Raw genomic sequence first — 17,046 nt, forward strand, 5'->3', positions numbered from 1 at the left:
CAATGCCACCTCCTCTAGGCCAAGTGCCCTGCCATGGCCAGCAGCTGCGGGAGCAGGAACAGCAGAAGGGCCAGAAAGTGGTGAAAACGAGGGGCACCGCCCTCGATGGACAAAACGTCCCCGGGTGATAAACGCCAATCTCTGGATCTCCCCAGCGCGGTAGCACCTCACCTCAGCCGTCCGGGCCCAGTCTCGATTCAGGAGCTTGTCCCACAGCAAAATGGCAGCCTGCACGATCCCCGCAGGAGGCCAGCAGCACAGGGAAGAGTGGGGTGAGAGGCTTCCCCACTCGTCCCCCAGTGTCTAGGAGTCCTCGAGAGGTAAACGCCGATTCCAGGAGCAGCACTGTCACGGAACCCCCTCTCCAGCGCACTTCAGATCCGGACCACTCTGCCGGGCTTGTCTCCCCAAAATGATGACGGGAGCGATCTCCCACAGAGGCCTCCGAATCTCTTCCGGCCGTCGGGCACAACACAGTCTCCCCCAAGGGCGCAGGAACTCCCCACAGTGCCACTACTTGTAGACAAGGCTCCATGCCCCAGTTAAGACTCGGTGGGGCAGGGAACAACAGCAATATCGGGACGCAGTGGAGCGGAGACCTGGAGTAACACATCTCACTCCATCCACGTCTTGGTCACGCCCCCGCAGAACATTCTTTTAACCTGCTGGGTCGTGGAAGGCCCAACGCATTAAAGAAAAGTGGACACTTTCAGTCTTTGTGTGCGTGCTCTTTGTTAAAACACAGGAGTTGACTTTGGAGACACACACAGGCAAAGAACTATTGAGCTGTGTAATTGGCCTTTGAGGAACTGAAGATGCCAGCTCTGCCGGAGCATATCTGCGGTCGTAATCCTCTACAATAAGCTGTATATTTGAAACCAGTTAAACAGGTATTTGGATAGTTTGTTCAGTTTGCCTCTCCTGGGGGGTGATTTCAGGGTAACATATTTAGTCCTTACCCTCAACATCCTGGTATTTAATGAGAAGGTCAGAGGGACTGTGAGCTCATTCACTCGTTTTCGGATTGCTCATCTGCTCCATAATCAAAAAAATTCTCTGGAAGACAGGGAGACACCTTGCTTGGAGATGTGTGGAAAGGCAGTATAGCCTCCTGTGAATGTCTTTTTTCCTTGGCAGCAGCTATATTAATTGACGGGACTAGCATCAATGATGATGTCAAGCAAACCAAGGAGGATGTCATTGATTAAGTTTTCGTCTGCAGTTCTTCCGTCGAAGATCTTGATGTCAACGTGGTTCTTCAATGAGTATCTGTATCTGAATTCTTCGGTATCGCTGATGAGGCTACCGTTGATGAGGCTACTGTCGACAAAAACTGCGCCGAGTAGGACAGCATTGACGAGAGAGACTTGCCTTTGAGAGCTGCTGACAGCCGCAGCGGCGATGAGATTTCCATTGGCGACTGTCTTTTCTTTTTGTCGGCGAGGAAGACAAAGTAGTAATCGTAGACAATCTCACCTTCACAGATGCTAACGTCGATGGAAATGATGCAGACGACATGATCATAGTCTGAGGGGACGACAAAGTCGACGTTGAGGTCGTAGTGACAGATTCTCATCGACGAAGGAACCATCAACTGTTTCGTCAACAGAGCATCTTTCTTGAAAAGGTAAAGTTGTCTCACGAAGAGACCTTGACGCCTGCTTCATTTTTTAAGTAGGTTGAGAAGGCGTAGAGGGCACAGACTGACTCTTAAGAGAGGCTGGTTCTTTTTTAGAAGATGAAGGCTGATCTTCATGTTTTGAGGTGTGGTGAACCTTTTTTAACACTTTAGCAGCCTTTGGAGACACCAGCTCCATCTCACTAGTTCTTTTTCTTTGAAGCTGTATTTTTAAGTGAGGGATCACTCTCCTCATCAGATAAAGGATTGTCTTTGGTTTTAAGCTTCTGTAGCCACAGATGAAGACATCCTTCTCTATCTCTGAAAGTTTTTTGAGAAAAAGTTCTACAAATTTTGCAGTTTTTAGGCCTCGCGACCTATCAATGCGCGCATGCGCATTGAGCGGAGCGAGAATTCAAGTGCTCAAAATGCTCGTCACACCAAGGGCTTTTTGGTGCGGTTTTCTTTGAGTTCACGTGAATCACGTAACCAAACAAGCACGCGCATCAGCCTCCCTCCCTCCCTCCCTCCCTCCTAATTACATTTTTTTCACGGCTGCACAGCACATCAAAGGGCTTCTCCCAGCGTGTGCTGTGCGGCTTCTCCTCCCCTAATTATTCATGGCTGGCCGGAGGCCGGCCGTACTTTCAGTTTCCCTGCCGCTCTTGTTATTTCTGTGTCCCTGCCTCCTGTCTGTTCCATCTTCGCCTACTGCCTCACCCCAACTTCCTGTTTCTTATCTTCTTCAGCGAACGCTTTCCATCTGCAGCTGCAGGGAACCCTGCACTCACCCTCATGTTTGCTCCAACTCCACGCTTCCTACCTGCCCAGCTCCCGCTGTCCGCCCAGCTCCCTGATATTTCCCCCTTGCCCTCCTAACTGCCCCAGCTCCCAGGCTCCTACCTCCCCAGCTGTCCTAGCTGCACGCGTCCCAATTGCTGCAGCTTCACGCAGACTTCAATCGCTGCCTGACTCCTGGGTTCCCCAGCTACCTCGGGTGTCCCAGTTCACCGTTCTGCTTCACTTCCGTGCTATCTGCCCCGGCCCCCTCTCTCCCCAGTTACCGATTTACCCCTTACCCATTCTATTTGTCTCGACCTCCTCCCTCCTATCTGCCCCTATGATCTTATCCAGCTCGTTGCTTCCGGTCTACCGCAGTTCCCTTCTTCCTACCTGAGCTACTCCAGGCTTCAGACCAGGCCTTAGCCAACGGTTAAAGTGATAGGTTTTGAGCGCCTTTGTAAATCGCGCGCAGCGATAGTGGTAGGGAATCCCAGATCCCAGCAGCTGCAGAAGAAAATGCTTCATCACCGTGCGTGACCGCACGGAATCGTGGAAGGCGAAGAAGGTATGTTCTTTCCGAGTACAATAAATGTCTTACTGGTTTAAAACAAACACTTTGAGTTGCAAGCAATTCCGGATTCTTTGTGTAAACGCACTTTTACACTATGGACTTTCAAAATAATCATTTTATAAAGGTCATGCTCAGACCAGTGGTGACCGCTGGTGATGTTAAAAGCATCTGTGTTTTACTCCGGCCTCACCCCAACTTCCTGTTTCTTATCTTCTTCAGCGAACGCTTTCCATCTGCAGCTGCAGGGGAACCCTGCACTCACCCTCATGTTTGCTCCAACTCCACGCTTCCTACCTGCCCAGCTCCCGCTGTCCGCCCAGCTCCCTGATATTTCCCCATTGCCCTCCTAACTGCCCCAGCTCCCTGGCTCCTACCTCCCCAGCTGTCCTAGCTGCACACGTCCCAATTGCTGCAGCTTCACGCAGACTTCAATCGCTGCCCGACTCCTGGGTTCCCCAGCTACCTCAGGTGACCCAGTTCACCGTTCTGCTTCACTTCCGTGCTATCTGCCCCGGCCCCCTCTCTCCCCTTAGGGACACCACCACAGCACTCAGGGACACCACCACACCACGCTGGGACTCCACCACACCACGCTGGGACTCCACCACACCACGCTGGGACTCCACCACACCACGCTGGGACTCCACCACACCACGCTGGGACTCCACCACACCACGCTGGGACTCCACCACACCACGCTGGGACTCCACCACACCACGCTGGGACTCCACCACACCACGCTGGGACTCCACCACACCACGCTGGGACTCCACCACACCACTCTGGGACTCCACCACACCACTCTGGGACTCCACCACACCACTCTGGGACTCCACCACACCACTCTGGGACTCCACCACACCACTCTGGGACTCCACCACACCACTCTGGGACTCCACCACACCACTCTGGGACTCCACCACACCACTCTGGGACTCCACCACACCACTCTGGGACTCCACCACACCACTCTGGGACTCCACCACACCACTCTGGGACTCCACCACACCACTCTGGGACTCCACCACACCACTCTGGGACTCCACCACACCACTCTGGGACTCCACCACACCACTCTGGGACTCCACCACACCACTCTGGGACTCCACCACACCACTCTGGGACTCCACCACACCACTCTGGGACTCCACCACACCACTCTGGGACTCCACCACACCACTCTGGGACTCCACCACACCACTCTGGGACTCCACCACACCACTCTGGGACTCCACCACACCACTCTGGGACTCCACCACACCACTCTGGGACTCCACCACACCACTCTGGGACTCCACCACACCACTCTGGGACTCCACCACACCACTCTGGGACTCCACCACACCACTCTGGGACTCCACCACACCACTCTGGGACTCCACCACACCACTCTGGGACTCCACCACACCACTCTGGGACTCCACCACACCACTCTGGGACTCCACCACACCACTCTGGGACTCCACCACACCACTCTGGGACTCCACCACACCACTCTGGGACTCCACCACACCACTCTGGGACTCCACCACACCACTCTGGGACTCCACCACACCACTCTGGGACTCCACCACACCACTCTGGGACTCCACCACACCACTCTGGGACTCCACCACACCACTCTGGGACTCCACCACACCACTCTGGGACTCCACCACACCACTCTGGGACTCCACCACATCACTCTGGGACTCCACCACATCACTCTGGGACTCCACCACATCACTCTGGGACTCCACCACATCACTCTGGGACTCCACCACATCACTCTGGGACTCCTTCACGGTGAGCCAAAACAGCAGCAATAGTGGGCACTCACTTAGTGCCCTTGAAAGTTTCTAAGTAAATCCCTAACGATTCAGAGGAAGGACCATAGAAGGACCATAGAAAACCTGGTCTTCCTGCATGGTAGGAACACTAAAGAGGGATGATGAGAAGTGAACACCCTAGAAAAGATGTGCACAACCACCAGCAGAGAAGGCCAAGTTGCAGCTGCAGGCAAGCAATTCCCTGCCTCTTAACCACATTAATGACATTTTAGCAAATGTTGCACTGCTTAATGTTTAGAGTAAATGAAAGTCAAATGATATAGATAAACCATCAACTTCATAGCACCATAGAAGGCATGGTGACCAGACACTAAGTCTTTAATAATTATTTGAACGATAAAAGACTTCCAATGGTATTGAATCAAGATAAGATAAAACACAGAAACATATCGAAAAGTAAAATAACAAAAAGGTACAGCAAGTATTCAGAGCTCCTTCTGCTACACCTAACATAAATCCCTGATGCTACATCTGTGGATTTAGTAACAGTAACATTTCACTTTACTAAGCTTGATGTGTCCTAGTGCAGACATGTTTTATTTTTCCATTGCAAAATGAACATTAAATATAGCTTTTGAGCCTCATAACATAATTAGATATATTTTAAACTAACTGGATTGAATAAAACAAAATGTTATGTTCAGCTATTTTCTTTTTTAATAACTGATGTTAGAAATGGGATTTATGGTTGGCTAGGGATTGCGCCTAAGCCAAGCAGAAACCACCACTCTAGTCAGGGTAAGGGAGTTACACGCTGAAGATAACCCCTGCTCACCCTCTTGGTAGGTTGGCACGAGCAGTCAGGCTTATCCCAGAGGCAATGTGTAAAGCGTTTGCGCAACACACACAGGCAGCAGCGACAAACTAGGCACACCACAAAAGAAACTCCACACAAGGTTATATAAAAAATAGCCTTTGTATTATCCAAAAACACATTAGAATCATAATCACAAATGTACAATGTGCCACCTGGAACTAGGCAATACTTCACAGGGAATTATATACAGGACAGGGCAAAATGGGCCGCTATTATCACCATTAGAATGGGTAAGTAGTAACACCACCAGTAACTACTGGTACAGAAACTTTACGTAAACCAATTTATGCATAAGCATTAGGCATAAACACATTGTGCATAATCACATTTAGAAGTGTACCACAATAACACTCACCAGGTGCATACATCACCTCTGACTGAGACATATTATGCCTCATCACATTAGCAATGCACCTCAGTATTAGGCAGAAACGCCGTATGCCCCTCAATGTCGTCTTCCCAAACTCAGGACAATCTCAAGCGGGGGCCCTGCCCTGGGCTCACACCAGCAATGCCCCATTCTCAAAGGCAAAGACTCTGTCTACTTATGGGTTCCTCAAGCAGCTGCCCGCGATCTGGTGGTGCAGCTGCGAACGCATATTCTCACCCCACTCAGGGCAGCACAAGAGGTGACTTAAGGCAGTTTCGAGGGGTGGAGGGGAACCAACACCTTTCTCCCCCCCTCTCCTTTGACTAAAAATGAAGGATACTGCCGCCCTCACGGCGACCGGAGCTTACGGCAACGAAGTTCAGTCCCACTCACCATTCCTTGGGGGTTGAGCGATTCAAGTGACAGCCGTCTCGCCACTGATGGATAGGACTCCTGTGTTCCTCTCCTCCAACTCGTGGTTTGGAGTACGATCCTTCCTTGTCCCACCCACAATCAGGTGTTCGACCTCCGCCTGGCATCCGGTTTCTTCAGCGGCCTGCTCTTGGCAGAAAACGGGAAGATGCCGAGGGGAACCTGCGAAGCTCTGTTTTTTCCTCTCGCTGCACTGGAAGCCCGCCCACACATGCTCAGGCAGCACGCAGGGTTCTCTCCGGCAACCTGGGAGACCCGCCTACGACCAGGCAGACTTTGCCTGACTTCAGGCTATTTCCTCTGGCCGGCCACGCACCAGGTAGGGCTCTCCTCGCCCGATGTCTGATTCCGGCATTTGGTACAAGCGGAGATGGAGCCCTCGTCTTTGGGGCTCGGGACCATGTGCTACAGAGTGCCCATCAAGCACTCACATTGGCAAAGATTGGAGCCCTCTTCCTCAGGCTCTGGAACCACCCGGGGCTCTCCTAGTCACTACGAGAGCCCGAACCAAACCAGGCAACAGCCACCTGGCGCTTCCTTCTCTCTTACTGCAGGCACAGCACCCGTGAGCGTAAAGAGAAAAAACCACAACGGGCTCCACACGTTCCCCAAACAGCTGGGGAAGCGCCCGCAGTGCTCCTAAGGTGAAGGCAGAGCGAGGAGGGGCAACTGGCAGCACCCTCCTCACTCTTAGTTCCTGGGACGGTGTAAAGCGAACCTTCCCTTGAAATCAGTGAGGGGAGGCAGACAGCACTCCCCTCGCGCTAGATTCTAAGTTGGGCAGGGCTGGGCCCAAGCAGGCCAGCTCACAGGGCCCTCCAGTAGAGGGGCAAACCTTCGGGCGGTTTTCTCCTGGGGTCAAGCAGTCCTTTTCGCCCTGGTCCAAGCAGGTACACTTATATGGGGTCACAGCCCCAATATTTATACCAGGTTTGTCGTTGTTCTTCCTCCTGCACAGGGCTCTGGACCTAGTCCAAACTGGATGGGGGAGAAGTGAAAGGGGAGGCACAAAGACACATTGCACACAGAAATGCCAATATCACAAAGTGGCATTTCTAAAATAGTGATCATAAATCTGCAAACACTATCACGCAGCATTTACTATCACTATTTTAAACATACCAAACTTGACCACGCTGCTCCTCTCATATCAGGAATTACCACTGAAACACTTATCAGGGAATCCCCAATGCATTCCTATGAGATGGCAGCCTCACAGCAATGAGAAACCAAAATTGCTGTTTGTCACTAACAGGATATGTCACACCTACGGAACATGGCCTATTTTTTAACCTATAATGCACCCTGCCCATATGGCTAGCTAGGGCCTAACTTAGGGGTGACTGACATGTAGTAAAAGAGAGGTCACAGACATGGCAACCACTTTGCGCGCCACGTCACAGCAGCAGTAAAACTGCGCAGACAGGCGCTGCAATGGCAGAGGCCTGAGGCAGGTTCGAAAGGTTACTTAGATGGGTGGCACAATCAGCACTGCAAGCACACCAGTAGAATTTAATTTACTGGCCCCGGGTATCAGAGATACCACTTTACAAGGGACTGAAGGTAATTTAAATACGCCAAACAGGTGTAGACCAATCTTACCATGTTTGCCAAAGAGAGAAGACACACTTAAAAAAGACTAAAAGGAAGGCAAAAAGTTCAGGGATGACCCTGCAAAAAGGGCCAAGTCCAACACATAGTAAATTAATTCCCTTTTAAAATGGATTCCCAAATTCCATACACAGGGACTAATATTCCACGTTTATGAATATGAATGAAGATCTGATGAAAGGGAAGTGGTTATAAACCAAATGCAAAATTAGCTTTCAATCTAATCCCAGGAATCTATCTTGCTGCCACTTTCCAATGAAAAGTTAACACACCTTAGCTATTAAAAACTAAAATGCTGGGGAAAATTAAGTTCACAGTTAAGATTCTCTTTTAGAAACAAAACCTCATGCAACCAGATGACAAAAGTCAATACCAGTTCTGGATACTTAAGAATACTAGTAATGTGTCAGTAAAATCAAGTCACAGGCATACCCCGTTGCTTCTTCATTCTTTCCAGCTCTATTCCTAGATAGCGAAGCTTCTTTTGTCGGAGATCCTGCTCAGCTTTAATCTGTTCCATTTCTTGGATTACCTGAAAGATATATCAAGAAAATGCTGACTAAATTAATTTCTCTTCACAGATGAAATACAACAATATATTAACCAATGCCGGTCTCTAATTTACTAATACCTTTGTAATTTTAACATTCCTGCTAATCAGTAACATGCAAAATGCATAGCTACTCAACTGTAAAAAGTTAATATGGATGAGTTGTGACATCAAAATACCTGTCGCCAGCAGACAGTGTGACAAACAGGTCACACAGCATACCAACTGCTGCTTTTTAAACAGTGAATGGGATAACTAGATTTTCTGAGCTATCTTAGAGCTACATTTGCATGTACACGAACAGTCATCAACAGAGAAGAGACATTTATTGCAGTATGCTTAATTTATGAACTGCCAGAGATTATTAAAAGAAAGTTGGAATGCCACATTACAACACCTTCCGAACTACACCAGTGTCAGTTTAAATGATCTACATTACATAGCTCATTAGATGAATGTGCAATACATTATTAGTAGCGTGTTTAATTTCTCAGTACATATACTCATACTCCATATTTATTGTAGGTCTGCAACCACACTATGCCTTTTACATTTATAAGCAAGAGTCTAAGGAGTTGCGCTTTTTGAAAATACCAAGATTATAATGTAGTATTAGAGAGAAAATACTTTCTGCTGTACATTAAAAAAAATATTGACTTGAAAAAGAATCTGTGCATTTTACTTATTTCTGCTACATATAGTCATGGAACAGTTGTATGTGATTTCATGGCAAAACTATTTCATGGGATGCCATTTCTGAGAAACTGTTTCACCTAAACTGTTTATCAGGTAGAGACTATATCTAGCCATAGATTCCTTACCTTTGAGCTTCGGAGACATCAGACTGGATCCAGAAGTGTTTTCATGAGCAGTACCTCTGCACGCTAGTAGGTGGCATTTATCGGCTCAGTGTGCGCCACCTGTCCAGGAAGGGACCTCAATGGCACCTATATAAGCACCACCAGATGCACGGACATCAGTTTCCTTTCACGACTTTTCAAACCAAAGGCGCAGAGCCTCGAAGAACACGGACCTCTGGTGTTGAAAACTAGGGCCCTGAAAGGGATCAACCCTGACCCTAGAAATCTGTTTGGCAGAGCAGGAGGGATGGGTGGGTCAGTAAGGAATCTTCAGCTACGTATAGCCTCTACTAGATAAGGCATTACCGAAGGTAAGTAACTTCATCTGGTAGAGACTTCTAGCCAGATTCCTTGCCTTTGAATAGATACCCAAGCAATATCTCCAGAGGTGGGACCAATTTCAAACAAGAAAATCCTGCAGGACCAAACAGACGAGTGCCCATCCCTACAGTCTAGACAGTAGTGTTTGGTAAATGTGTACAGAGCTGGCCATGCTGCTGCATGGCACAGGTCCTGCACTGGAACTCTGTGTGCTAACACAGTGGTCACAACTTTAGCTCCGATGGAATGAATTGGCAAGCCTTCAGGAGGTTACTTCTTGGCCAGTGCATGCAGAGCACGACCCATCTAGAGGTGGATCGCTTTGGCACTGCCCAACCTTTCCTCGCATCAACATACCCCACGAAGAGTTGGTTGTCCATGCAGAACTATCATCAATGTCAAGGTAGACCGATAACACTGTTTGGGTCCAGACTATGGAGCTGTTCCTCCTCTTTAGAGTGATGTGGAGAAGCGTGAAAGGTAGGGGGTGATAAGATTGCCTACACAAAATGGGGTGACCACTTTCAAAAAAAATGGAGGACCTTGTGCAAAGCTCCAATTTGTCAGGATAGACAATCACCATAAGGAAGGCTGTTTTGATTGAGAGAAGCCTGGAGAGACCGTTATGAAGAGACTCGAAAGGAATACACATTAAAAAAAGCCAGAACCATATTAAGGTCCCACTGAGGCGGAAGGAAGGAAGGAAGGAAGGAAGGAAGGAAGGAAGGAAGGAAGAGATGGACAAGACCTTTTAAGAACCTATCTACAATAGGCATCGTGAACAATGATGGCTGGTAAGGCAGCCGCAAAAAGAGCAGACAGAAAGCTGCTGAGTGCCCAGAACAGAGCTCTGCCGGGCAAGGGAACTAATTAAGAGCAAAACTTCAGAAAGGGGGGCAGAAAAGTGTTCAATATGTTTTTATGCACACCATATCACAACTTTATTTAACGACAGGAGTATACAGCAGTCATGGAGGAGGGAATCAAGGCTGTCAAGATAACATTACAGACTTCAGGAGGAAGGTTGAAAGCTCAATCAATCAATTAATCCATCAAGGACTTATAAAGCGAGACTATACACCTGTGAGGGTCTCAAGGTATTTGGGGGTGGGGGGGTTCCTGGGTCTGCGGTTCAGATGAAGAGTCAGGTCTTGCGGTCCTTCCTGAATGGCAGTAGCAAGGTGATTGCCTAAGGTGCAGAGGCACGGATTTCCAGGTTTTTGCAGCGAGGTAGGAGAAGGATCTTCCGCCAGCCGTGATCTTATGGATTCATGGGACGGTGGCCAGGGCCAGTTGGGTTGAGCAGAGAAGACAGGTGGGGGTGTAGCAGGAGAGGTGGTGGTTGAAGTATGCAGGTTCAGCATTGTAAAGGGCTTTGTAGGCATGTGTGAGAAGCTTGAAGGTGATTAGCTTGTTAACGGTTGCCAGTGAAAGTCTCTCACGTCAGGTGGCCAGTGATGTGCTTGCGGCGTGGGATGTTCAGGATGAGTTTGGAGGAGGCATACTGGACAGTCTTCAGTTTCTTTTGGAGTTTCTGGGTGGTGTTGAAGTAAAGTGCGTAGCCATAGTAGAGTCTGCTGCTGACGAGGGCTTGGGAGACCATTTTAATGGACTTGGTGGGGATCTCAAAGGAGGCAGAGCGTGGGGAAACAGATAGCTGTGACGAGGTTGATATGGTGGTTCATTGAGAGCAGGAGTCCAGAAGGACACTAAGGTTTTGTGTGTGGTCCATGGGTGTGGGGAAGATTCTGAGCACTGCGGGCCACCAAGAGTCGTCCCAGGCCAAGGGGGGAGGAGCCCAGTATGAGGACTTCGGTCTTGTCTGAGTTACGCTTCAGGCAGCTGTCCTCCATCCTGGTGGCAATTGACTTTATCCTGCTGTGGATGTTGCTCTTGGCAGCTGTAGGTTTGTCTGTGAGGGAGAGAATCAGCTGGGTGTCATCGCGTCGGAGACTATGTTGAGTCCGTGGCTGCGGACGATGGCTGCAAGTGGGGCCATGTAGATGTTGAAGAAGGTGGGGCTCAAGGAGGATCCCGGAGGCACTTCACAGCTGTTCTCGCTGGATTGTGATTTGAACGTGGAAGTTTGCCTTTGCATGCGGTCGGTGAGGAAGGAGCGGATCCATTCGAGAGCTTTGTCACGGATGCCGGCGTTGTGGAGTCTTACACAAACGGTGTGGTTGGAGACTGTCATAGGCGGCTGAGAGGTCCAGGAGAATGAGGGCAGCAGTCACGCCGAAGTATAGGAGGTTGCGGATTTCAGCTGTAGTGGTAAGGAGAGCGGTCTCAGTGCTGTGGTTGCTTCTGACGCCAGAATTGGGAGAGGTCCAGGATGTTGTTCGTATCGGTGAACTCAGGGTTTGAGGTTAATGGCTTTCTTAATGACTTTGGCTGGGAAGGGAGGCAGAGAGATGGGCGTAGGAAGTGGTCTCTGTATATACTATACCAAAGTAAGGTATAGTGCACGGAGTCCTGTGGATACCCAGAGGTATATTAGCATTATTGCTATTTTATTTACTGTGGGACTCCCACTTCGACGACGGGGAATATTCAAGCATGTGAATCTATGAAAGACACCCCTAATACTGGAGAAAGGTAATTAATAACTATGTTTGAATATTATCGCCAATAATAGCATCTGATTTTAGTAGATGCCAGTTTCTCTTCATAATATTTCTCAGAGTATCAGCGTCCTCTGAAAAAGTAGTCACCAGTCGAAATTTACCTTCAATAGCATTTTGCTGCTTCGTCTTTTGTTTGAGCAGATCTTCTCTAGATAGAAGTTCAACTCTTCTCAAAGTACTTTCCAGAAGACCCTTGCCATATCTATCTATATATCTATATATATTTATATACCTCGCTCCAGTACACCGATAGGCGGGTCACTGTACTGGAGGGTGCGGCGGTGCTCCGCACAAAAACCAAGCTCCATGAAACTGAGAAGATTTATAAACTGTTTATAGCAAGAGGATATATATATATATATATATAGATATATATATATAGATAGATATATATATATATATATATATATCCAAAAATCACTTTCTGTAGTGGACAATGGGTTAATGACTCTGTCCTCCAGAATATATTCACTGGACAGTATTGAATCATCTGCTAATGTACAGCATGGCCAGTCACAATTGCGTTCTATTGTACAGTTAGGCTGGACGCTGCAAAATCTTCGTTCAGGATAGATATATATATATATATATTCTATCGATATATCCTCCACAGCACCTTTATCCACGTGGTGCACTCTCAGGCAGGCGCTCGTTCATCACCAAACCAGGCTTCCGCCAGGAAAGAAAAGCACTCGCGGGGGATTGTCACTGTTAATTCATTCACAGCAAGCTAAGCAAAACAAAACAGACACGTTTCGGTGTAAACCTTTATGTATGTTTACTGAAGCGCTGTGCAGTCCAGGTATTTAAACAATTCTCCCCCGACATGAACACAAAGAGGAGACAACCGCACATTGCGGCGTTACCTCTTTACCAGCACCATCTTAGAATGTCCAAATCTCTATGAATGACAATTCATTAAGAAGATGCAGTAATCATAGTAAATCACGCCCGAGATGGGCTACTGTCAATCATCTCTCAAAACTAATTTTACTTCTAAGATGGCGCTGGTGAAGAGGTAACCGCAGTGTGCGGCGGCAGCAGCAGCAGCGGAGGTTTTCTTAGATCCTCCGCGGTAGAAAGAGTGTCGAAAGGATCCACATCCTGGTGTTAATAGAAGGGCTATAAAATATTTGACAACAAGTTTATCCTTAAAATTAAAAACATTATTTATTGCATACAATAAAGAAAAACAGTAAATGACAATGTAGGGCTGACTAATCTAATGCCCTAACTAAAAACAACAATAAGAAAAAATACAATCGATTATGACGTGTGCCCCCAGTCTGGCGTGCCTTTACGTGGGTAACTTCGAGAAGAGACAGCCCCTTTTTTCGAGAACATTTCTTGCTGGCACCGCTACATAGATGATATCATCTTCATCTGGAGCGGTGCCAGCGAAGAATTGGACAACTTCTTGGAATGGCTTAACCTGGGCGATCCTAACTTAAAATTCAAAGGCCATTACATTAACAGTAAGGTCGAATTCCTAGACATTAGCATCATGGAAGAGAAGGGTTGTCTTAAAGTAGAACTTTACATTAAACCTACCGACAAAAATTCCATACTCCATTATTCTAGTAATCATCCTAAGGGCCAAAAAGATAATGTGCTGTTTGGCGAGTTTCTTAGACTTAGAAGAAAATGCACCAACCTGGAAGATTTCTATACGCATGCAGAGAATACCAAGAGTAAACTAAAAGCAAGGGGATATCCGAATAAATTTCATCACATATAAATGCATTTGTTATAAAATGTGCTAGAGGCTGATGTAAAGTTATTATGTCTCTAGATTTACCTAAAAATAGAAGCTTCTGTTCTTTATGAATAGGTCTACTTCAAGCAAAGTATTTTTGTGCCAGAAAAAAGGTAAATAATTTTAAAAAGTGTTCAATTCAAAAAAATTCTTGTTGAACGGGGGAATAGAGTTCCTACGCTTTTCAGCAGTTTTTGTTGATCAAAACTGAAGGCCGAATTCAGAGTTCATGGGAACGCTGTGTGTCGGAATGCTTTTCAAAATTATTGTTTCTGTTCAGGGGAGAACATCATATCAGACAGGCTCTCAAAAAATTGGTCTACAAAATCAGGTGACAGTTCGACCAAGTTCGATAGTGCTGTAACTTGGCAGGTGTGGGAATGATTGCTATCATCAAAGTCTGGATCAGCAATGCTCACAGACGGTCGTACCTGGGTGATGTTGCTTTTGTTTCTCGCTCCACCGTTACCACCTACTCGTAGCACAGGAGTCTCAACGAATGCCGTCATCAGGATTGGTAGCCGCTGGGGACAACACAATGCGTGAGCCGTTACAGCACTTAGCAAAGTATCGATATCCATTGGTACTGCTGATGGAAGTGCAAGACAGATGTCCAACACGCACTCATCTCCGCATAGCATACATCGAAGCACAGGTAAGATGCAGGTTTGCCATATAGGTCTGAATGAAAGGAACCAGGTCATGTTTAGATCTCTCAGCCTGGCCAATCCAAGGACTCTAGTTATTCTGTCCCGGTAGCGCACTGCTAGGATTGTTTCTTCCATTCCTGCCGGAGTCATGTCTGTGTCTTGGCTTGCCATATCGGAGCAGGAGGGTCAACAATAAAATCCCTGCTACAAGTCCCAAAATAAGGGGGATGCCGCCAAAGACTGAATGGACAAAATTGGGAATGATTCCTAGAATTGCTTTGAATGGTGTTAGCAGTCCCGTAAAAATGGTCTTAAATATGCCTGGGATGCCTGTGTCACTAGACATGTTAAGGAGTTGGCTAAGCATTTCTGTGAAATGCACGGGGCAATTTGTTGATAAAAGGTCATGTATCTCCGTAGCCGTCCTTGCAACTAGGAGATCATACGTCTCTTGATGACGTGATGGGCACTGTTGTCTGTAAAAGCACAGACTTCATTCTGCTTAAAGTATCAATTCGTATAGAAGAGAAATTCAGACGAGGCCATAAGGGAGTCTCGGAGACTCCAGGGCTGTTTGGAAACAATGCTTGCATACAACAAGTGACCATGGAAGTTACGTGTACGAGATATGCTTTTCCTGGCAAAAGGCCACAACATCTGTGATCCGTTATTAGAATGCAACTCCCGTTCGAGAGTTGCTTAAAGAAAGGCTCTATCTGCGTTGCAGGTGTGACATATTGGTGGCATGAAAGGTTGTTTAAATTACCTTCACAGGCTCCGTGTAAATTAATACCCTGGCACAAAATTATACCGCTTAGTGAATGTTTACAGTTTTCACCACTAAGAAATACATTTTTGTTGCGGTCACTATAACGTGTGTGTGTATGGTAATTTCCATGCTGACTTATTGTATCCTTTACCCAATCGTTCATACTGGCCAGTAGGTATGTATTCAAGGCAATTTTTAAATCGGAAAGTTGTTATCGGAATTGTGATAATCCTTTGTATTATCCATTCAATGACAGGACTTTCTGACATTGTCAAAGGTAATCTCTCAAGTTTTTTGATGCTCAGGATTGTATAGTCTGCTCCTTTCTGTGCCAAGCTGATTTGTTTATCAGTAAGGTTAAAGATGGAAAACAATGACGTTGTGTTGATTAAACGCCAAGGCACATAGCCTGAACGAAGATTTTGCAGCGTCCAGCCTAACTGTACAATAGAACGCAATTGTGAATGGCCATGCAGTAACATTAGCAAGTCTTTGTCTATTATATCTATGGCAGATGAAACAATACTGTCCAGTGAATATATTCTGGAGGACAGTCATTAACCCATTGTCCACTACAGAAAGTGATTTTTCCAAATTAATACGATCAATTTCTCGTATTTTTTCAGCTGTTTCAATTTGTGTTATTTTCCAAGCCTCATTGTAAGCCGCATATATAGTGGTCGCTATGAAACTCTTTTGACGCCGTTTGCGTGGTCCCAGAATGAAATCGCGCAAATTAGCACCATCTTTAAGTAAAGATAAGTGTTGCTTAATTTCAGCCAGTGTGGATGATTCTAGCCATTCAAGGCACAGCTTCCCTACACTGTATGTTGTTACTATCCCTGGATGCGGTCTCTGGGAGTATCTAGGGTCTGGTCTGGTCATTGTTAACCCCTGTGTTTTATTCAGGAATCTATCTTGACAGTTATTCGTGTCAGTAGGCCAGATTAACCACTTTTTCCAATCAGGATGTGTTCTGTTTAGATGTAAAATTTTTGATACGTCTATTTCAATATCTGTGGTTGCATTATCAGGTATTGGCTTTGGAATAGACGGTTTGTTAAGGTCTTTAATCTTAGCTAGGCCAAGACAGGTTGTTTGGTGAATTATTTCATTTAAGAACAATATTTGCTCTGGGATCATGCAGGCTCGAAATAATGCTTCTAGGCCTTGTACCTGCCAATCTTTTGTACCCCAGATTGTTTTTGTTTCAATGTTATTTTTCCAATAATCAAAACCAAATGTCATTTTTTCATAAAATGCTTCTGAATATATCAATTTAGTATTTGTCAGCATTGTTTTCAATCCTGTTTTATCTAACAGTTTATAATAAAACGTTTCTGCATCACTTGTGTTAAACCCTGAGAAGTACTTGAATTTCTCATAGAATGTTTTAGAACTGCTTTTAGGTGGTGTAGCACAATGTTCCCATTGGTTATACTTAAAAACATTTCTAGGTTGTGCAGATTTATGTAAGTAATGGTC

At 46.6% G+C, this 17,046-nt stretch overlaps 1 protein-coding gene across 2 annotated transcripts in view; it reads right to left on the reverse strand.

The window, feature by feature from the left end:
* Nucleotides 1–17,046, reverse strand: part of LOC147706833 (uncharacterized) — a 461,037-nt gene that overhangs the window by 159,175 nt on the left and 284,816 nt on the right. For both annotated transcript variants that reach the window (XM_086925970.1, XM_086925971.1), the window contains one exon: nt 8,464–8,563. In XM_086925970.1, coding sequence (XP_086782096.1) covers nt 8,464–8,563 — 100 coding nt within the window. The remainder of the gene's footprint in view (nt 1–8,463; nt 8,564–17,046) is intronic.

Source organism: Lissotriton vulgaris, chromosome 6 (assembly GCF_964263255.1).
Source record: "Lissotriton vulgaris chromosome 6, aLisVul1.2, whole genome shotgun sequence".
NCBI classification, from domain to species: Eukaryota; Metazoa; Chordata; class Amphibia; order Caudata; family Salamandridae; genus Lissotriton; species Lissotriton vulgaris.